A 22,396-nucleotide genomic window follows, 5' to 3' on the forward strand; every position below is an offset into this window, starting at 1 on the left:
ATTCATTACACACCACGATGCATCATAAAAGTAGCTACCACCACCACCACCATATCGTTGCTGAAAGAAGAGTTGTAGAGTTGTCGTCATCCACTCTGTTATTATATGTGTGTTACTCGTGTCATGTCGTTTCTGCTTTGAAATCTATCTATCTATCTCTATGCACACAAGTAAATAAATACAAGTAAGAAATGTGTGAAGTTCATTGTACGCATTCTCTCTATTTTTGTATTGAATTATTTTGGTTTATAATATTATCATTCATTCACTTTATCGGTTGAATATTTATGATATACCAACAACATACACTATCTATTTACAAATGGGTAGTTGAATATAATCCTTACATCTATATGCACTAGCTTATACAATCAATCAATCCTCAACACCCTACCTCTTGTCTACATCTATCAATCTCTCTGACCAACACACATTATGATGATGATGATGATGATAAAGGTGATTGAGAGTCTGGTTTGACTTGGAAACAAAGTGTAAAGAGTAAGAGTGTTATCTTTAAAAAAATACAGGTTAATCAACAACCTACTTTTTACTTTTTAACTTCTACACTAATATTACTACTACTACTAAAATTTAATATTATTTCCCATATATATATATATATATATATATATTTATAATATTATTTGTATGTCAATCTATTTATTATTATTATTATAATTTAAATATATAAATATAATCATCTCGACAATGATGATCATCATAGTAAACTATAATCGATACAATAATTTATTGATACTATTTTTAATATTATTTGTAATTACATCATCTTTCCATTGTACTACTGCTATATCACAACCAACAACAACAACCACTACTGCAACTTGTAAATCACCAACAGGTGATTCAGTACAATGGTGGTTTATAAAGAAACTACCCTATTCAAACCAATATATTTATATTGATAACGATTCAAAAACTGTATGTATTGATCCATCTGGTTTTATATTTTATTTTATTTATTTATTTATTTATTATTGTCAATCTAGATTCAATTTCAAAATGATTTAAGTGATGATCAATCAAGTTTGGCAAGAACATTATCTCAACTTTCTCAACAACAACAACAACAACAATTGAATGGTGGTGGTGGTGGTGGTAGTGATCAAAATGATAATAGCGATTATTATTATTACTTTTATAATAATGAATTTCAAAACTTGAATAGTAATGATAGAACCAACTTTCCACTACCAGCTGATAAATCAACTATTCAACCATCAACCGTTTATAGTTCATCAAAAGGAATAGTAATATTAAACAAACCACCATTACAGAATAATAATACAAATAAGACATTTTCAGGAGCTTATATAGTTCATTCTCTATCAAGATTTCCTCAATTGACCACCACCACTACAAATTCATTTAAAACACCAATTACACATCCAAATGGTACATGGTTTCCAACCGACTATTACCTCTCTCCACTTTCACCTTCACCGAGTTCATCGTACGGTCATTCACTTGTTTGTACATCATTTAAAGACTATGAAGATGTACGATATCAAATTCAATCAATCTATCCATACATTTACATGACCAATCTCAACCTACCATTCAAAGACCCACTCCTAAAGTCTACATTTAATTCACTCTTTTATCCCACCTATCCACCAAAATCATTGTATCTCAAACCCGATGCTATTAAGCTTCAATCGCTCTCTAGCCGAGATGATAATGGTGATCGCGATCCCAACTCATCCATTTCGATTACTAGTTCGATAAAATGGGGTGGGGCATCAATTTGGCATTCATCAAATACTATAAACTATATCTCTATACCTGTATGTTACAATTTAGATATATATATATATAAATAATTAACAATTATCATTTTTATTTAGAGTAAATATAAAAATCCATTACCAACAAACAATGGTAAAAATTCAACGATGGTATCATCTCCGATTACACATGTTATAAATTCACAAAAATTGCCAGGTGATTTGGTGACTAGATATAGAATAGATAGTGATAAATCACAATGGGATACAAGTGTTGATAAAGGTATATTTGGTGTTTCTACAATACAATCTTTATCTTGTATTGGTGATTATGATCAAAATATTAATTCGGTAAATATATAAAATAATTATTATAATCATTTTGTACATTTGATTGACCCTTTCTATCTTTCTTTTTTTAGGCCAATGGAGAATTAATGATATGTATAAATAATTCTATATTATCATCACTATTAAAATCAATGATTGTTAATTTAAATCCAATTCAATGTCATAAAGGAACTCCGTCGCCGACTTTATCAAACTGTACAAAACCAATAACAACATTAAATAGATTATTTAATTTTAATGGAAAGATTGGAATGAATATAAATGATTTAAAATCTTTGGACAATGAACTGATAACCTATTTTAAAGAGTTGCAATACAATATAGGTCAACCATTTTATTTGATGGAATCTACAAGTCTATTGGTTTATAACCCATCTATTGGTTGTAATCAACAAGATGATCAAGATGGATCGGAGTTTGATATAATTGGTCAATTGGTACAAGTTAGAGGATGTAAATTGATGGATTCAATCTTGGAAACGAGTGTTTTTAGACTACAAGATGCAGTGGTTTCATTTAGAAAAGAGTATTTACCAAAGATTAAAGTCCTTTTAAATGATCCCAGCTACTTGGTTTCAATTCATTACCATTCCCGTATAATCACATTTCAAAGCATACAGAATGCAAAAGATTCAACAAGATTTGATTTGATTCTAGACAACAAATCACCTTCTCAAAGAATAATATTAATCTATAAAATATTAATATCATTACAACAAATATCAGAATCACTAGACAAGAGCAACTTGAAAAGATCAACAATAATCATTAATATTGACCATGATTATAATAGTGCAACCATCAATAATGATAAAGAGACAACATTTCAAATTCAAGGTATCAATCAATTCTTTCAATCCTATTCTCTTTATTTATTAAAACGTCTATGTCCATCGATAATGACCAAAGATGATGAATCATCACTCAACAACAATAATAACAACAACAATAACAAACCATCAACAAAAGAACCACTAAGACAAGCACTTATCAATATAGTTGCAATCAAATTGTTTAGATTGATATTTCCATTTATGGAATCATCTATGATTGGTACTTTTAACAATGGTTTGGATGGTTATGAATCAGATGGTGATATTATCGAAGAAGACTATGGATTGTATTCATCAGAACGTATTACAACCTTTTTATTGGACCTTGTTCAAGACAATCAAGAACAATCAGACTATTACAAAATCGCCTACAACAATAACAAAAAGATTACTAGAGTCCCCTTTTCAACGTTTTTGAATATGTTGTCCTCATTTCAGTCAACTTTGCAACCAGCCTCTTCCAATATTCATCAATTTATTGATAATGTTGTCATTCGATACCTTTCATTGCAACCAGAATATAGAGGAGTCGATTTACAATCGTCAATGGCTCACATTAAATTTTCAAACAATATTTATCAATGTGATTATTGTACAGTACCTCCTTTTATTAAAGATTCATTTTACGATAGTTTTAAATATTGTCTCAAAAGTACAAATCCCTCCAAATCGACACTAGAAGATCTTGGAAAGGCTCTGTCTGGTTGGGTTGGTAATGACCAATACATTGTTACATTGCTTAGTGACTTTTCATCACCCAACAATAATCTACAAAGAGGATTAAAACTATTAAAACATTTAATTGGTTGGAGTCTTGGGGAACATTGTGACTATTTTGGAGTGTTTGGTGGTCATCCTTGGACTCCTCGTGGTGTTGTCCTCCTCACTTCTAGTTTATCAAGACTCATTGGATTTGCAAATGAAACGATCAACTATCCCGGTGAATTGGTAAAGACCTATTATATACCATGGATGAATGAAAGAGTTCAAGCTCCTCAAACTCAATCTGGTATTGGAATTGTAGTGGTTGACAATTTAATTTGTAGTTTTGGACAATACACACTTCGAGAATTTAAAGAAAATGGTGGACGTGTTTTATTGCAATCATGTCCTCTTGCTCCCATCATTTCAACTATTAAATACCAAAAATCACCCTACTCATGGAATTCAACCACCATTACCATTAGTGGGTTTTCTCTTTTGACCTATTCATTTCCATCTACAACTCATATTCAACTAAAACTTACCAAAGAGAATGATAAAAGATCTCTGTCATCTTTGGTGGATTGTCAAGTTGGAGTTGATTTGGATTTTGATGATACTCAAGATACCATCATCTGTCAAGTGCCTGGTGGTTATGGAAACTATACAATTGATATTGTAAAAGATGGCTTTAATTTTAAATCAATGTCACGTTTTAATAATCAAAACAACTATGGCAACGGTGATTCGATTGAATATAGATCAACAAATTCTTTTAAATTCTCTTATTCTCGTCCAGATATTATATCAGTCACCTCAATGTCCTATCCACTTGACAACTATGGTACTGATATAACAATAAGAGGTATTAATCTTTTTAGAGATGCCAACAATCTTGGTAATCTAAAACTATCTCTTGAAAATAATAATCATTTTAAAATTCAAATTCCAATTTTAAAATTTGAAAGAATTAAAAATCAAGATTATCTTTATTTTAAATCAAATGGTTCTGGTGAAAATAAGTATGTAAAAAAAAATATAGAAATAATATAATATAATATATTTATATTTATTAATTTTTTTTATTTAGTTTAATAATTTTAAAAATTGATAATATTATTATAATTAGAGATTATATTGGTAATTCAAAGATTAATTTTAAAATACCAATTATAAAGAATATAACTATTGGTAATATATCAAGTAATACATTATCATGTAATACAGGTGATATATTAACTATTAGAGGTGAATCATTTGGATCAAGTTTAAATACACCCATTTCAGTCATGATTGGAAATACAATATACTTGTCAAATCAACAATACAATTCTTCACTGATTCAATGGATTAATAATAATCAAATTAATGTTATTTTACCATCTGGTATTGGTCGAAATCAAAAATTAAGATTAGAAATTAATGGTCAACTTGCCATAATACAACAACAAACCAAAAATAATAATAATCAAAATAACTCAAGTTTATTTATTAATTTTAATTCACCAAGAATAGAATATTTGGTACAAAAACCAAATAGTATTAGTACATTGCTTGGAGGAATTGGATGGATCATTGGTAAAAATTTCGGTTCAATCATGGATACAATACCATTGGTAACCATTTATGATGGAACCGTAGAATTGGATTGTGATTATTACAACAATAACAATTTTAATCCATTATCATTATTACCAAATGATTTAAAATTGACATACAACTATGAAATATTGGAATGCCAAATACCACCTGGTATAGGAGATGATATAAGACCTCTTTTGGTTGTTGGTGGATTGGAATCAAATTTACCTAGTCAAACCATTCGATACAACCAACCAACTCTAGAATCAATATCAAGTTATAGTGGAGATACAGGTGGCACTGAAATTACAGTCAATGGCAGAGACTTTGTACCAAATGAATTATTATCAAATGATTTGGTCGTGGATAATAATAATTTAATATCTGGAGATATAAATTATAGTAACATTAAAATAATATCAAATAATCAAGATGAAATTTCATGTCGTTCTGTCAATTGGTTGACTTCACAAAAGGCATCATGTATTATTCCACCTGGTATTGGAAAGAATTTCCAATTCCAAGTGATTGTTGGTTATCAAAAATCAAAACCCAATAGATCACTGTTATTTTCATTTAATCAACCAATCATCAACTCTATAAGTAGTAGTAATACGTGTGGAAGTGAAATTACCATCAATGGAATGAATTTTATTCCGATGGGATACCAACAACAATCATCGTATATCTCTAGTGATAGCAATTTTGTAAAGATTGGTAATAAGCTATGTGATGACATTGTTTGGATCGATGATACAACTATTATATGTCAATCACCACCTGGTCTTGGAAATAATATAAATGTCGATATTTTAATTGGTGATCAACCTCTGGCCATCCCCTTCAACTCCTTTTCATATTCTCCACCAATCATATTTGGAAATCAATCCTATAATTGTCCAACCATTGGTAATAATCGTATAACTATTATTGGTGAAAATTTTATCCCCTCCATCCTCCTCAAAAATAATAGTAATAATAATAATAATAACAAATCAACAATTAAAATTGATAATAGAGAATGTTTGGAAATTAAATGGATAGATTTTAATAGAGTTTCATGCTTGGTACCAAATGGAGAAGGTTATGATAAATCTATTATTGTAACTGTTGGAGGACAGTCTTCAAGTGGAAATAACAAATTATTTTCTTATCTTGCTCCCATTATCTATTCAATCACTCCAAACAAAATTAAAAATCAACAACAACAACAAAAACAACAACAACAAAATAATCAACAACAGATTATTACAATTGTTGGTGATAATTTTGGAATACAACCACAAGTTTTTATACAAGGAGAAGATGGTACTTTATTAAATTGTACTGTATCATCAAAAAGAGATGATAGAATTATTTGTTCTATTCCAAAAGGGATTGTAAAGAATTCATTACAACCTATAGAGACACTGGTATACCAGGTTACAGTTGGTGCAATGGACGGAAGAAAAAGTCAACCACTAGAATTTACATATATTGGAGCACCAAAGATTTATTCCGTTCAGCCAAGTAGAGGATCAATAGTAGGTGGCTATCCAATTACGATTAATGGTAATTCGTTTATTGAAGGAACACAATTATCTGTATCATTTAATGATAGAACCATTGGTGATGATCAAATGGTAGAGCAATCAAACTCTAGGATCATATTTAAAGCATCGTCTGGTGGTGGTTCCAATATTCAAGTTTATGTAGTCGTTAAAATGGGTGAAGAAGAATATCTAAACAGTAATGAAAATAGAGAATTTAGCTTCAATGCGCCAATAATAAGATCCATATCACCAAACAAGGGAAATAGCAGATCAAAGATTAAAGTAGAAATTAAAGGATCAGATTTGGGAACACTAGACTCTTCTAATGTTACCATTGGTGGAATACCTTGTACTGATCCAATTTATTCAAAAGATTCTACATCTCTCAAATGTTTGGTTCAACCATCAAACAAATTGGGTAAAAAACAAGTCAAAGTGGAATTTAAAGGTCAAATTTCAAATTTAAATATTCAATTTACACATCAAGATTATAATGATAACATTTATGATAGTAGTAGTAGTAGTAGTAGTAGTAGTAGTAGTGATAATGGTGAAGAATATACATCAACACCAAAACCAACCAATACTCCAACTCCAACACCTAAACCAACAACAACAAAAAAAGAAGAAGCAAGAATTGATGGTAATATATTCCATGATGCCAATTTTAATAACCTATTTGACAAGGGAGATGATCCGATGGTTAATGTTAATATTTCATTGATTGATGATCAAGGAATACCTAGATATACAACACAATCTACTCGATCTGGATATTATTCATTTACATTGGCAGTTGATAGTAGATATAATTTTAGACTTTTGGTAGATCAACCACTCTTGAAACCACCATCAGATACATTTAATTCAGAATTTCAAGAAATTGGTTATATAATTCCAATTAATTATATTCCTGTCTATATTTATTCAAACACTACTTATATTAATATTAATATTGCTATATTTTCAAAATGTATGTAAAAAAACAAAACAAAAAAAAAAAAAGTAATAATTTATTAATTATTATTTTTAGCATCATTGGATTGTGTTGGTAGTTTAATATCAGATAGAAATCAAACCTTAAATTTACAATATGGAGTATTTGATTTAACCTATTTTGATTGGAAATCTTCAATGGTTAAATATTTTGTTTTCCCTCAAATTTGTAATGTTCTTTTAATTGATGATACTATCATTAGAATTAGATATAGTATGTAAAACATAAAAACAAACCAAAATAATTAATTTATTTTTATTTATTTATTTATAGAAACAACATTAAATATAACATTATTTTATGATAATAATATGAATGGACAAATTGATAATGATGAAAAGATTGATTATTCAAATGATAAATTTATATTGACAGTACAGTCACAAATGAATGGTAAAAATGTAGTACTATCCTATAACACTACAATATTTTCAACCAATCATATCATCTATGTACCAGGTGATTCTGTACTTTCATTGGTTAGAATTTATAATAATCTATTTAATCAATCTTCGTCGTCATCGTCGTCGTCGTCGTCGTCACAACATCTGTCGCCATTATCATCACCAAGTAATATTACAATACCAACAGTAAACAACAAGGTGATACCAATTGCAAGTCCAACCCTTCAAACCACAACATTTGTTCAATTTGGAGTATTTAGAGTACCAAATAATCGATCAACCATATCATTTAAAGTTGTCTATGGTAATGTCAATGGTGGTAATGTCAATGGAGGTGGTGGTGGTGGTAGTGAACAAATATTAAATCTTTCCTATGGTAAATATGAAAGTTCATTTTTCAACTCTGCAGGTTGGTTCCAATCTCTAAACAAAAATGCAACCATTAGTTTTAAACTAAGTAATCCCAATCAAGCAGTTGCTATTTCTACCACACCAAACCCAAATATCTTTTCTTTTAATCCATCTTTAAAACATTCAGTCATGTCTTTTAAATTAAATCCTTCTTCTTTAATTTTTATTGAAATATTTGATCAAAGTATGTAAAAACAAAACAAAGATAAATTTTAAAATCTTTACTAATTTATTTATTTATTTATTTATATGATAAGAATTATTTGAAAATATTCAAGTACCATATAATGGTGGTATTATTAATATTAAAAGACATTATCAAAATATACCAATATTCTATTTAAACCTAATAGAAATGAATTGTTATATAAACAATGACACTGATACAATGATACATTGTGATGTACCACCGTACAATGGTGGATCAGTTACAAAATCTATTACATTAAAATGGAATAATATCATTCTTTATGCAAATTATTATCTAACCTATGGTAATAATAATAATGAAAATGGTGATTATAATAGTAATAGCAATAATAATAATAATCAGTTTGATGAATAAAAAAATAAATAAAAAAAATCTCTTTCTTCGAAAATAGCTTTTTAATACAATCATTCTACTCCGACCTTTGTCAAATAATCATAGAGGGGATAAAGTTATATTATGAATTCTTTAGATGTACAACAAAAGAAGCTATGAATTAGATGATGCTCAGATTGCTGCTCTATTGGCAAACGTGGGTAGAAATTATAGTCAACAACAACAACAACAACAACAACAACAGCAACAACAACAACAGCAACAACAACAACCTAGTTCAACGCTGGTAGAAACTAGTTTATCACCACTTAAGCAAACTAGAAGAATACAACCAAATCAAGTACCTTCCTCTACTACCACTACTTCTTCTTCTTCTTCTTTGCTAGAGATCAATCCAATCTTTCAAAATGCATCACCCATCACATTGACTACTTCTTCTTCAACCTGTGCTTCACCAGACAAAAAAAGAGATAGAGATGACCAACAAGATGATCAACTCACAGCAGTCATGTCTTCAATAAGTTTATCAACAACAAGGAAACCAAAGAAAAAGAGAAAGATACCAATGTTATTAATTGAACTAGGTCCATTGTCCTTTTTGATTAATACTCCACCATCCCTTATCGCTCCATTTTATTTTCAGCTGACCAATTGGTTGGCTATTGAAAAATCAAACTCGAATCAAAGTAATAATAATAATCGCTCATTTCAACTCTGTGAGCAAAATATAAAACAATTGGAACAACGTAAGACAAAAATATATAGATTCAATAGGTAATCAATAATTAATCATGTTTTTTTTTTTTTAAAGATTGTGAATCGCCAAAACTACTTGTAGATTATATAAACAGTATTGAAAATAGATCAAAATTGATTGAACAAATGAATACAATCAATTCATTATTGTTTTTCGATAATGTAACCGATGAATTGTTGGACCAACCAAACAATAAGATTTTGAAATTACAAAAAGAACTTTGGTGGGTAAAGACTGTGAATAAATGGTTTTCGAAAAAGCAAGACAACAAAAAAAAGACCAACCATAGCGATTGGACACCACTAAAGAAATGGTTGGCATTGTTGGTTGTCGAGTTGTGGTATAGATTCGTTTGGGCAAGACACACACAATTGGTTTACAATCAATTAAAAGGTGATGGTATTCATATTGACCAACATAAACATTCACATGTTTTCAATCAAAAAGATGTCATCAATCTTTTTGATTTGGGAATTAAAAAAAAGGAATCTGATTCTTCTTCTGATGATGATGAAGAGGAGGAGGAAGAGGAAGATGAAGATAAAGATTTTAATGTAAATAATATTGTACTAGAGAATAATAATACAAAAAATAATAATAATAATAATAATATAACCAAAGAATGTCAATTGTTGGACAAGGATGAGGAAGAGGATGACGATGATGATGAAGATGATGAAGATGATAAAATTCAAGAGGATGAAATCAGTACTGAAGATGCAGGAGGAGACCAACTTGAACAAAACTTTCAAATGGTACCAAAGGTTGTTTCATTATTTTTTAATCACCCTTCAATGACAGAGACCATAAATGACATTGAAGCAGAGTTTTGGGAAAATGGAGAGTGGAATATCAAAAAGGCTTTTGAAACATTCAGTCATATCGTTCACAGATATCATAGAGATAGTAAAACCCTCTCTAAATTGACGTATGCCGAAATTCACGAAGCAATTCATTCTTGCTACTCGAATACCTACATCAAATTTATCAATTTACTTGGAATCGACACCAAAGGAACAAATGATCATTTGTGGCATTGGGCAGTTGACAACACTCGAGGTCCGAGCCAGGTGCTAGAGTTTGTAGACATGGTATTTACACAACAATTTAAACACCTAACACATAATGGAGAGATATCACACACGCACCACTTTTACAATCTCTTTCCTTCATATTCAGAGATCAAGATACCAATTCACCCAATAGGTGACTACCATCATTCAATCAAGAGTCGTCTCATCAAACAGGGTATCTTTAATACAGAGGTTGAAAAGATCGTAGAAACTCTTGATAGATTGGTAGAAGAAAAACAATTATTGGTTGGCAATTTAGAAAAATTGCAATCTTCCTCCTCCTCCTCCTCTTCTTCCTCGCAACAACCATCTTCTTTTGTTAGCAAAGATATATTTAAAAGCATAATCGAAGATCAAACTGCCAGACAGAGATATTTGGATCAGTTGATTGAAACATTGAAAAGAGAATACCACAGACTGACCAAAACTATAGATGACGATGGTGAAAATAAATAAATAAATATTTCTGGGTAGAATCTATATTGTTTAAAAGTAGATTTTGAATGTTCCAAATTTTTGGGGGTGATGATCGTTGCAAAGTTTTTTTATAATATTATTACTTTAATTCTCATCAATCGATTAGACTGACCAAAATGGATCAAAACAACAACAACAACAACAACAACAACAACAACGATGATAATGAACAATCTATTGTAACATTATTACATAGCTACGGTGTCGGATCAGCAAGATACCTATCTTTCATTCCTACCAACAACAACGCAATCAATATATGTCCTACAAGTCATGATCCCAACAACTCAATACAAAATGAAATTGATCCTTCTTCTAACCATTTGATAACTTTATCAATTGGTAGCTCTGTTTCAGTGTGGAACGTTCAGTCTCAACAAAGATTGTTATTCAAAAGGTTACATCAAGATATTATTACTTGTCTGATTAATCTCTCTCATGTATCACCTTATTCTTCTTCATCATCATCATCATCTTCTTCTTCCTCATCATCTTCTTGTAAACCAATGTATATTAGTGCATCATATAGTGGAGAGATTGGTGTATGGGATAAGAGTTGGAACAAAATAGGCTTTTATAGGTTACCTGAAAGAAAGTCAATCAAAGTGATGCATCTATCTGTACATCCCTTGATTCAAATAATAGACAATCAAGAAGAAATCGAATCAATCAACATTGCAGTGAGTAGTGAAGCTGCAAATTGCACAATCTTTATTATCAACTACAATCTCTCGTCCTCTTTATTTAAGTTGGTATCTATTCAAGAAGGATTAAACTTTTTTGCAGAGATTAATCAAGAAAATAAATTGGTAACAATCCAACAGAATGTTGGAAAGGCTGGTTTCGAACATGATAGAACAGAACATATAGAGGATGATAAAGTGTCTTTGGTAGTCTATCAAGGCGTTGGTACTATGGAAAGTCCGGCAAGAAAAAAGTATCAATTTACATTTGACTCTCCACTTGGAGTTGAATGCGCTGTCGTTGTCAAGAACAAGAGTATATCCAATCAAATGGCTGTTGTCATTGGTAGAACAATAGCTGTCATGGATACTCTCAACGCACAATGCTTGTGGCGAGTAAAATGTGAGGGTCATGGTGTAATTAAAGACATCATATTCGACGGGGCCACCCTTATCGTTCCCAATTCATCCAAACTTTTGGTATATCAATTTGGTATTAACCATCCAATACAAACTATCAAATCAGAGCATGGTGCCGTTTACGCTCTTCAGTGGGCAATCAGAAATCAAAGAATATGGATATTTGATGAAGCTGGTGTTCATAATATATCAATGATCAATAATAATAATCAAAATAATCAAAATAATCAAAATATTAATAATAATGATAATAATTTAGTTGATAGTTTTAAATTAATTCATTATCAAATAACATGTTGTGGAGTAGATTTTAACCATGATGCATCGATGGTTGCAGGTGGAGACTTTTTTGGAAATTTATTAATTTGGTCATCAAGAGATGATAATATTGGAGAAGCACCGATCAAAACCCATTCTTTTGGTATTCCTATTAGATGTTTGACTTGGTCATTAAATCAAAAAGAGGATAGAAACATTATAATGGTTGGAACAATGGACGGAGGTTTAATGTGCTTTGATTTTATTAAAGAGGAATCGTGCTTGATTGCAAATTTAGATAATGATGCTATCACTTGTTTGCAATGGGGAGGTAGCAACAGAGATTTACTAGCAGCTGGCACTACTGGTGGTAATCTATATCTCTTTCAATACAACCAAGAGACAAACACCTTTAAATTGCTTTGGAGAAAATTGGCGCACAAACCACATATTGGCAAGGAACAAGATCTCAAGTTTGGTTCAATCAACAAATTTGCAGAAATTTGGTCACTCACCTTTTCACCACCATATCAACATGACGACAACAACAATATAATGATTGCTACCTGTTCAGAAGATCAAACCACAGCTATTTGGGAATTGGAGGAACAAGAAAAAGAACCTTGTCAGAGTATCAAGGTTTTGACAGGACATTCATTAGCAGTAACATGTGTTGATTGGATACATACCAATGAGATGGGAAACATTTTAGCTACTTGTGCAGATGACCATACCATAAGAGTATGGAAAACATCAACAACAAACGTTGAAAATTGGGAAGAGATTGGAATATTCAAAACTACAGATGATGTGGGAGAGTGGCACACTGTCACCTACCTTTCACTTATTGAATGTGAGAATGGTCGAGTAGTAGTGGCATGTTCAACACAAAATGGATGGTTATTCATTTTTGATCTCAAATCAATGACAAAAGTGTTTTCTAAAAGAATTCATCTTGGGTCAATTGAAGGTCTAAAATGGAATAGATTAAAAAATAGAGTAAGTAAAAAAACAAAAAAAAAAAATACATCAACTTTAGAATATTAAATCTTTTTCTTTTTTTTTTTTAGATTGCATCTTGTGCTAGTGATTGTTTAATACATGTTTATTCATTCAATAAATAAATATTGTAAAATAATTTAGAAAATAGGTTTCCATTATTTATCTTTTGGTGAAGATGGTTGTTCTTTATGAAAAGGTAACGTCAAATAGTTTAAAACATCATTATACATTTGTTGAATCTTTTCAATTTCTTTTTCCTCTTGTTCATCTTGTTTGTTGTTGTTATTGATTGTATTTCCACCAGATATCATTTCAAATGCCTTTGATAGTTTATCGTTTGATATTCTAATAGGTTTACCAGCACATGTTTGAAATGAACTCTTTGATTTGTTATCATTTTTGTTTCTTTTCTTTAAGTCATCTTGGTCATCATCTTGTTGTTGTTGTTGTTGTTGATAATAAGATGATATAGTTTCATCGTCTTGTTGTTCATCATCATCATCATCATCATTTCTTTGTCTTGATCTCTTTGGAGTGGATTTCTTATTTATATCAGCAACTTGACTTTTATCATCATCTTTGATTGAACCAAACGGTTGTTTTGTATTATCCATTTGAGATACATCTATTTTCTTGTTACTTGATTCAGATGGAAACAAACAAAGAAGATGTTGAGAAGAAGATTCATCGTTGTCATCCATTTTAATTATTAAAAGTCTGAATGATCCACAACAAAAGAAACAAAGTTGGTGAAAAAATTTAAAAAGGAGTTGGGGATTTATTAATAAATGAATTGCGTTTTAAAAAAAAGATATAATATTATTATTAATTAATTATTATTTTAAATTATTATTTTAAAAGAATAAAAATGTTTTCTTTTTGTGTTTAAGATTTAATTTATCGCCAATGTAAGAGATTTGTTCAAGTGCCCATTCCAAATCCTCTCTAGAGTGAGATGCAGAAATACAGAATCTAGTACGTGGACTGGTAAGAGGTGTGGCTGGGTAACCGACAACGACGACGGCAATGTGACGTTCAAATGCAAGACGTGAGAATCTAGCAATCTTTGATGGATTGTACAACATGAGTGGAATGACTGGACTGTCCTTGTTACTAAGAATTGTGAATCCCATTTCACGAAGTGCCTCTCTGAAAAAGTTAGAGTTATCCTTTAGTTGTTTAATCTTGCGTTGACCCAAATCGGTACCATCTTCACCCAAGATGACACGAAGAGCAGCACAAGCTTGCATTGCACATGGAGCACTCATCGAAGAAGCATAGACATAGGCAAATGTAGATTGACGAAGATGATCGATAAGTGACTTGTCAGCGGCAATATAACCTCCAATCGATCCAAATGACTTGGTAAAAGTTCCCATGAGAATGTCAACGTCGGCTGGATCAACACCATAGTGATCACAAACACCACGTCCATGTGGACCAAGAGCACCGATACTATGAGCTTCATCAACATATAGATAGCAACCATACTTCTTTTTGATTCTAACAATCTCTGCAAGATGTAAGATTTCACCTTCCATCGAATAGATACCTTCGACAATGATGAGAATAGATGTCCATGGACGATGAGTCTTTGGTTGTCCTTGGATGATACTCTCACGAATGATATCTTCTAGGTGACGAGTATCATTGTGACGGAAGACACGTACCTTGGTACCAGTGGCCTTGCAACCAGTGGCAAGTGAAGCGTGATTAAGACTATCGGAAATGATTAATCCACCCTTTCCAATGAGTGCAGGAAGAGATCCAGAGTTGGTAGCAAACCCCATTTCAAATACCAATGCATCCTCTTTACCAACAAATCGTGCAGTCTCTTGTTCGAGTAGACGAAGTGGTGTAGTAGTACCAATGTCACTTGGTGAACTACATGTGAATGTTCCGTATTGGTAAATTGATTCTACAACAGACTCTGCAATTGGTCCTTCATTTTGTGCAAATCCTAGATAATTGTATGATCCAAGATTTAAACATCTTTTCTTTTCTCCTGTTAATCTATATATTAGATTAGATTATAAAAGATATCGTAGAAAGAAGAGTTAGCCTTATTATTAATATATTAGTTTGATGCTTTGAGACTTACAATAATGGATCAGAATAATGCTTATTTGCTCTCAACATGACATCAATCCATGCACCTGGCATACTACAAATGGGTCTATCCCAACAATCTCTAATTCTACCATATAATCTTCTTTGATAAAAGTATTCAAACTCTACAAATAATGGTGCGTATCCCTAAAAGAGAAAAAAAAAAAAGAGAGAAAGTGAAAGAGAAGAAGGATTGTTGTTAGGAGTGAATGATCATATGATGATGAGTTGTTTTATATTTATTTACCTTTGGTGTATGAACATAACGTTTACCAGTGATGAAAGCAAAAAATTCAGCAATCTTTCCTAAAAAGATAATAACTCCATAAGCAATATAAATCCATGCTACTACCCAATAGTCTGCATCATCAATATTATCTGTTTCTTCAACATCTACTGTTGGTGATGTACGATGTTTCTCTACCATTTTTATATGTATCTCTCTCTCTCTCTCTCTCTCTATATATATATATAACTCTACTAACTCTATCTATCTTGTGCGCGCGTTTGTAGTATTACTAGATGTTTTTTTGTATATCTCTTTTTTTAACACTAAAAATGGGTAGTTTTTCACATTATTGTGTAAAAAAAAAATAGATAAAATAAAAATAAAAAATCTTTTTTTTGCTTTCCTTTTTTGGATTTCACATTGACAAAGAAGGTCAGGCTTACGCCAACATGATGACGACTTGTCAGACCTCTTGTGTATACAAGTAGTATTATTTATTTATCAAATTTAAATGATCAAGTTGTTTGATTGTATCTTTGATGGTTTGATCGAGTTGGTAGAATGATAATCCCAATCGTTTAATCTTTGAATGATCGATGGTCCATTGTTTAACGATACTATCTGGAAGTGTCTGTGAAATGTTGAATTGAATGTTGGACAAGTCTGGATCATCTTTGGTTTGATTGGTTGCAATCTCTACAAGTTGTTTCCAAGTTGATGTACTGTTTCCAACTAAATATCGTTGACCATCGGATCGATCATCTTCCAATACCAATACGTGTGCCAAACCTACATCCCTTACATCTACGTAGGGAACATAGGTTGGGAATGGTGATTGACCATTGAATAACATATTGATGTAAAGTCTTAGACTTTGATTCAATACATTGTTTAATGGTGGTCCCAATGTATAGGTTGGACAAATGACAGATAGTTGAAATCGTCGTTGTTTTCCACCATTTTGTTGTTTGTTCTTTTCATAAAAGTCCCATGCTGCCTTTTCTGCTTTCACCTTTGAAAGGAAATAAGGTGATTGTGTAAGTGTAGACGTTGTGTTCCAATCCTCTTCATTGTAGGCTGTATCTTTTGGTACAAAGTTTGGAGACAACGAATCAACGATTGCTCCACAAGATGATGTAATGATTACTTTTTTAATTGTTTCTACCTGAATGACAGCCTCTAATACTCTAAGAGTACCATTGACCGCAGGAATGATAATATCTTTTTCGGGATCAGGTGCACTATGAATGTATGGAGTTGCTGTATGTATCACATGAGTGCAATCATTTAATAGTTTTACATAATCCGCATTCTCTAAATCTCCCTCTACTATCTCTATAATATTGTTATTATTATTATTATTATTATTATTATTGTTGTTGTTGTTGATAGAGTGAATGAATGATAGTTTAGATTGATCGTTTAAGTTTCTGACACAAGCACGAACACGATATCCCCTTTTAACAAGATTGGATATGATGTGTGAAGCTATGTATCCTGTTGCACCTGTAACAAACACCAAGTTATTCTGCTGATTATTACTATTATCTGTAGAGATCATCTATGTGGTAGGTAATAGTATTAAAAAAAAAAAATTTTATTATTATTAAATTTTTTTCTGTTTTTTTTGAGAGAGATTGTGCACAAACACAAACACCTTCCTTGACATTGGAGACCAAACAGGACTAATATCGAGTAATTGATCACCTTTTGAGAATATATATAGATAGATAGAGAGAGGAGTTTAATCATATTCATTATAGATACAACAAACAACACATTTGTCAAACTACAACAACAACAAATAGATAAAATGGGCAGTAGAGAAAGAGTACTTTATTGGCCAGAAACCTATCTTCGACACTCAGAGTTGGGAAGAGGTGTTAGTGGTGTTGTATACAAGGCTGCTCAAAAAGAGACAAACCAAATAGTTGCTATTAAATTGGTTGATCTAAATCAAAACAGATCTTCTTGGGAGTAAGTTATATGATATGAACAACAACAACAACAAGAGATCCGATACATTTTGCTCACTCACATTACTTCTTTTTGTTTACCTACCTACCTACCTTTTATCTCAGACAAGTACAGGGAGAAATCAATGCATTATTAGCATTAAACTCACCAAAACAACATCAGAATATTATAAAGTTGATTGAATGTTTTGTAAGTATCTCAAAGTTTTATTCATCTTTTTCTATATAGTAAGCATTTATTAACCAAAATTTTGGTAGAGACATAAAACAACAGCAATCTTTGTTTTAGAGTATATAGATGGAGGAACACTTGAAGATTTTATGTACACATTTGATGAAGGACTACCAATTCCTCTTGTATCTCACATTGTCTACCAAGTAATAAGCGCAATCGAATTTATGAACAAAAACAAATGTTCTCATCGTGACATCAAACCAGCCAATATATTGCTCATGAGCAATAGAAAAAAGGTTGATATCTCTTCTCAAACTTGTGGTGACGATGAAAATGAAGGAAATCAAAACTTTAGTACCTTGCCTGCGTCATCTCAACAAATGCAACAACAACAACAATCAACTACTACCTATTGCTACAGACAAGATGATTTACCTGTTATTAAAATTACCGATTATGGTTATGCTTCCATCAACAAAAATGATAATGATATGCATTCTACCCTTGCTGGTTCCCCTTTATATATGGTAAACAAAATAATAGATAGAGTCTAGTAGTAGTAGTAAAGAAACTAACATTATTCTCTTTTCTTTTTTTCTTTTTTCTTTTTTTCTCTTTTTACTCTTTTTACTCTTTTCTTTCATTTACTTTTTAGCCACCAGAAGTTATTCATATTATTCTCTCTCCAAATCTCGAGAGAAGCAAAGGAAAGATTGTAAATGACACTAATAATGAAGGATATAACCCATTGTTGGTAGATGTTTGGGCTATTGGTGCTGTAACTTTTAGACTAATAACTGGTAGAGAATTGATCAATGAAATATTCCCCAACTTGAACCAAACAACAGTATTGGCTGCCCTAGTCAACTTGGCCAAGATGGTTGATACCGATGAATTCCAGAAAGGACTTGACCTCATTCCTCAAAAGTAAGGATTAATCTTGGAAAGAAAAAAAAAAAAAAATTATAGATAGATAATTATAGATTTTAGAATTCACTAACCAATGTTTGTTTATTTTTTTTATATTCCTCTCTTTTTTAAATCAATTAACCAATCAACCAATTAATCATGGTGACATTTTCTGAATTTAGAATGAAAGAATATGGTGTTCAAGATGAAGATTCTATTAATTTTATCGTGGCGCTACTCAAGCTTGATCCAAAAGAAAGATTGCCTTTGCATGATACTCTCAATCATCCATTCTTGCAGATTGGTAGAAAATCTTTTGACGAAACAATTATAAACTATAACCAAACGTCAACAAGTTCAAGCTTACCATCCGACATTAATGAATTAACCAGAGTTGATAGTAGTGTTACAAAAGATAATAATAATAATATCAAGGAGGAAATAACCACCACAACCACCTCTACCCAACAACAACAACAACAACAACAGGATCAATCCTCACAACCGTCATTATCTCAAGAAAATTCTACACCCAAATCTACCAAAACTGATGATACATCTGATACACCCACTACGACCCCTGTTATTACTACAACAACAACAACAACAACTTCAACCATCACCTCTAGTTTAACACCTCAAACAAAAAACTCACCACCATGGAGCTTCCAAAAACCATCAACATCACTTTTACCATCTATTATTTTATCACCACAAAGAAAACTAAACACTATTAAACTTTTGCCATCAATGTTGCCAAATCCAGGACCAGAGGCTCCAGCCCAAGACACAATGATATGGCGAAATCCCCCCCAACCATGTGCTGGTGGCATTTGGACAACTATCATCCAAGACCCAATTTTCCATGTTCAATATGGCGTTTTAACGTCAATCATCAACACCTTTTCATCCAACAACACAAACTATGAATACAGAATCATAACACAAACCAAATCACCTGTTGAGATTGCAGTCTCTAATTACAAGGAAAGCATACTCTACATGTACAACATTGTAAAGACTGTAGTCACACCTCAACTCATTTCGCTCTCGTCAAACTCTAATGATTCCTCAATTCTCAGGGCCTTGTGCACCATTCTACAACAATTGGACCAAGAACAAGAAGTTTTATCTTTTTCCTCTGGTTGGACTGTCCTATTATAAAACAAAATAATAAAAAAATCAAATGTCAAAAAAATCGCATAGTCAAAAATTTTATATTTAATTATGACTTTGTCTTCTTCTTTTGAGTGGTTTTATTCGTGATCTATGAATCAAACGTAATAAATAATATAGATCATTTTGAAATCGTTAGTTGTTTGTTCCTTTGTAATATACAAATATTGATTGTTGTTGTTGTTGTTTTTAAAAATAATCTTTAATCGATTTTGTTGTTGGAAAGTTAATCCTTTTTGAGATCAGATTCTTCAATCATTGCGTCTTCTACATTTCCTTTATATTTTGATAACATTTCTGAAGCTCTTTGTTCGGTAATGTGGAAGACTTCCATTAATAATGTGATGTTTTGAGGAGATGTATTTCCAACTGGAGCAGTTGGAGGGGTTGTAGAAACTGGTATTGGTGGTCTTATTTCGCCATTATGAATTGAAAATTGGTTTGATACTGAACTATCTTGCTCTTGTTGTTGTTGTTGTTGTTGTTGTTGGAATTGTTGTTGTTGTTGGAATTGTTGTTGTTGTTGTGATTCTGGATAAATGTATGGATTGAGTTCATTATATCCTTGGGGTAGTAAGGATTGATTGGCGACAATAGGATTTTGAGATGCAATTGTTACTTGATCAACCAATACTTCTGTGGTATTTTTTTTCTCATTGCTATTTGATTTCAAAACAGAGAATGGGAAAGGGATATGATTGAAAATCTTTGGTACTTGAGAAAAAATTGGATTGGATTGTGGGTTGGATTTTGGAGGCTTGTTCAAAGAGGTGGTGGTAGTAGTGCTAGTTGTTGAATCTAAAGCCTGAACAATTGGAGATGGATCCTTTGATGGTGATGTGCCACTGTTATTGGCAATCTCTTCAAATGATTTCGAATCCAAAGAAGAGTAGGTTGAACCTACTGGTGACGTGTTTGGTGATATACTTGTTGGATTTAAAATATTATTTAAACTATTTTCACCGATTATAAAATGATTACTAGAGGGATTGTTGATTTGGTTGGAATTCATTAAATGTTGTTGATCTGTGTTATTTAAAGTAATCATTGGTTGCGGAGAATTTAAATGGTTGTTTGTTTTTGGTGTAATTGGTGCAGAGGAGGCATTATGACTATTATTATTATTATTATTATTAATTGATTGAGACAAAATCAATGAATCCACAGATGTGTGAAAGTTGTTATGAGGCGTAAAAGTTTGATTAGTTTGTGAGGAACTATTATTATTGTTATTATTATTATTATTATTATTATTATTATTTCTAAGGGTTGAACTGGTAGTTTGGACAATTGATGTCATAAGAGATGGATTGGCAACTAAATTATTTATGACTTGTGGTATCATTTGTTGAACAAATTGATTCGATAATAAAGATACAAATAATGAATCTAGTCCATTATTTTGATTATTATTGTTATTGTTGTTGTTCTGTTGATTATTAAAGCTTGGTTGTTGTTGTTGATGACTAAAGTTTGATTTGCCTAATTTTTGAAAATATAATTAGTAACTTCATAAAAGATGATGATGATGATGTCTTTTTAATCTTACGAATAATAGATAATCTTAATATTTGAGTATTTGATTCTTTGAGAAATAGAAAAGCTTCCTCCAACTCATCGTTTTGAGAAATCGTAATGTTATCGCCTACTTCATCGATATAAGTGACTATGAATTGTTCTTTTAGGTGAAATATTTCTGTCAACTTTAATGTTAGTTCTCTAAAACTAGGAGATTGTTGAAAAGAAAATCTTCTAACATCACCTTCAAAGCATGCTTTAAAAGTAAATACCATTGTACTAGTTGTTGTTGTTGTTGTTGTTGTTTGATATTATATTAAATGATTTGTTCTTTGCTTTGTTTGTTTTGTTTATGTTCTGTAGTTTATAATTTTGTTGTGAAATACTAGTATTACTTAAGGTGAAGAATCGTGGGGTTAAGAAAGATAGATGAATAGTAATACTCTCACTTGCAAGTATGTGTGTATTTTATTTTAAAAATTAATAATAATAATTTTGAGCGAAAACCAATCTCCAATCCCAAAGACAGTG

At 31.3% G+C, this 22,396-nt stretch overlaps 8 protein-coding genes across 8 annotated transcripts; 4 read left to right on the forward strand and 4 right to left on the reverse strand.

Moving 5' to 3' along the window:
• Nucleotides 1–714: 714 nt before the first annotated feature.
• Nucleotides 715–9,124, forward strand: DFA_01985 (uncharacterized protein; the record flags this gene model as incomplete). Its single annotated transcript, XM_004359889.1, has 8 exons — nucleotides 715–942; nucleotides 1,011–1,808; nucleotides 1,869–2,099; nucleotides 2,171–4,656; nucleotides 4,725–7,720; nucleotides 7,781–7,957; nucleotides 8,018–8,743; nucleotides 8,817–9,124. 8 exons carry the CDS (start codon nucleotides 715–717, stop codon nucleotides 9,122–9,124), a joined length of 7,950 nt encoding a protein of 2,649 aa, XP_004359946.1.
• Nucleotides 9,125–9,239: 115 nt separating this feature from the next.
• DFA_01986 (uncharacterized protein) lies at nucleotides 9,240–11,389 on the forward strand (the record flags this gene model as incomplete). The annotated part of the gene is made up of 3 exons (XM_004359890.1): nucleotides 9,240–9,849; nucleotides 9,915–10,766; nucleotides 11,040–11,389. The coding sequence occupies 3 exons, from the start codon at nucleotides 9,240–9,242 to the stop codon at nucleotides 11,387–11,389; spliced, it is 1,812 nt and encodes a 603-aa protein (XP_004359947.1).
• A 137-nt stretch (nucleotides 11,390–11,526) lies between these two features.
• Nucleotides 11,527–13,818, forward strand: DFA_01987 (uncharacterized protein; the record flags this gene model as incomplete). The annotated part of the gene is made up of 2 exons (XM_004359891.1): nucleotides 11,527–13,774; nucleotides 13,811–13,818. The coding sequence occupies 2 exons, from the start codon at nucleotides 11,527–11,529 to the stop codon at nucleotides 13,816–13,818; spliced, it is 2,256 nt and encodes a 751-aa protein (XP_004359948.1).
• A 110-nt stretch (nucleotides 13,819–13,928) lies between these two features.
• Nucleotides 13,929–14,474, reverse strand: DFA_01988 (uncharacterized protein; the record flags this gene model as incomplete). Its single annotated transcript, XM_004359892.1, has 1 exon — nucleotides 13,929–14,474. One exon carries the CDS (start codon nucleotides 14,472–14,474, stop codon nucleotides 13,929–13,931), a length of 546 nt encoding a protein of 181 aa, XP_004359949.1.
• Nucleotides 14,475–14,627: 153 nt separating this feature from the next.
• sptB (serine C-palmitoyltransferase subunit) lies at nucleotides 14,628–16,309 on the reverse strand (the record flags this gene model as incomplete). Its single annotated transcript, XM_004359893.1, has 3 exons — nucleotides 14,628–15,786; nucleotides 15,875–16,029; nucleotides 16,130–16,309. 3 exons carry the CDS (start codon nucleotides 16,307–16,309, stop codon nucleotides 14,628–14,630), a joined length of 1,494 nt encoding a protein of 497 aa, XP_004359950.1.
• A 292-nt stretch (nucleotides 16,310–16,601) lies between these two features.
• On the reverse strand, nucleotides 16,602–17,672 carry DFA_01990 (uncharacterized protein; the record flags this gene model as incomplete). The annotated part of the gene is made up of 1 exon (XM_004359894.1): nucleotides 16,602–17,672. One exon carries the CDS (start codon nucleotides 17,670–17,672, stop codon nucleotides 16,602–16,604), a length of 1,071 nt encoding a protein of 356 aa, XP_004359951.1.
• Nucleotides 17,673–17,924: 252 nt separating this feature from the next.
• On the forward strand, nucleotides 17,925–20,335 carry DFA_01991 (putative protein serine/threonine kinase; the record flags this gene model as incomplete). Its single annotated transcript, XM_004359895.1, has 5 exons — nucleotides 17,925–18,088; nucleotides 18,193–18,277; nucleotides 18,346–18,789; nucleotides 18,918–19,189; nucleotides 19,354–20,335. The coding sequence occupies 5 exons, from the start codon at nucleotides 17,925–17,927 to the stop codon at nucleotides 20,333–20,335; spliced, it is 1,947 nt and encodes a 648-aa protein (XP_004359952.1).
• Nucleotides 20,336–20,573: 238 nt separating this feature from the next.
• DFA_01992 (uncharacterized protein) lies at nucleotides 20,574–22,140 on the reverse strand (the record flags this gene model as incomplete). The annotated part of the gene is made up of 2 exons (XM_004359896.1): nucleotides 20,574–21,813; nucleotides 21,857–22,140. The coding sequence occupies 2 exons, from the start codon at nucleotides 22,138–22,140 to the stop codon at nucleotides 20,574–20,576; spliced, it is 1,524 nt and encodes a 507-aa protein (XP_004359953.1).
• Nucleotides 22,141–22,396: the final 256 nt, after the last annotated feature.

Source organism: Cavenderia fasciculata (genome assembly GCF_000203815.1).
Source record: "Cavenderia fasciculata unplaced genomic scaffold Scf_Dfasci-F-a-25c12.r2-5, whole genome shotgun sequence".
Lineage (NCBI taxonomy): Eukaryota > Evosea > Eumycetozoa > Acytosteliales > Cavenderiaceae > Cavenderia > Cavenderia fasciculata.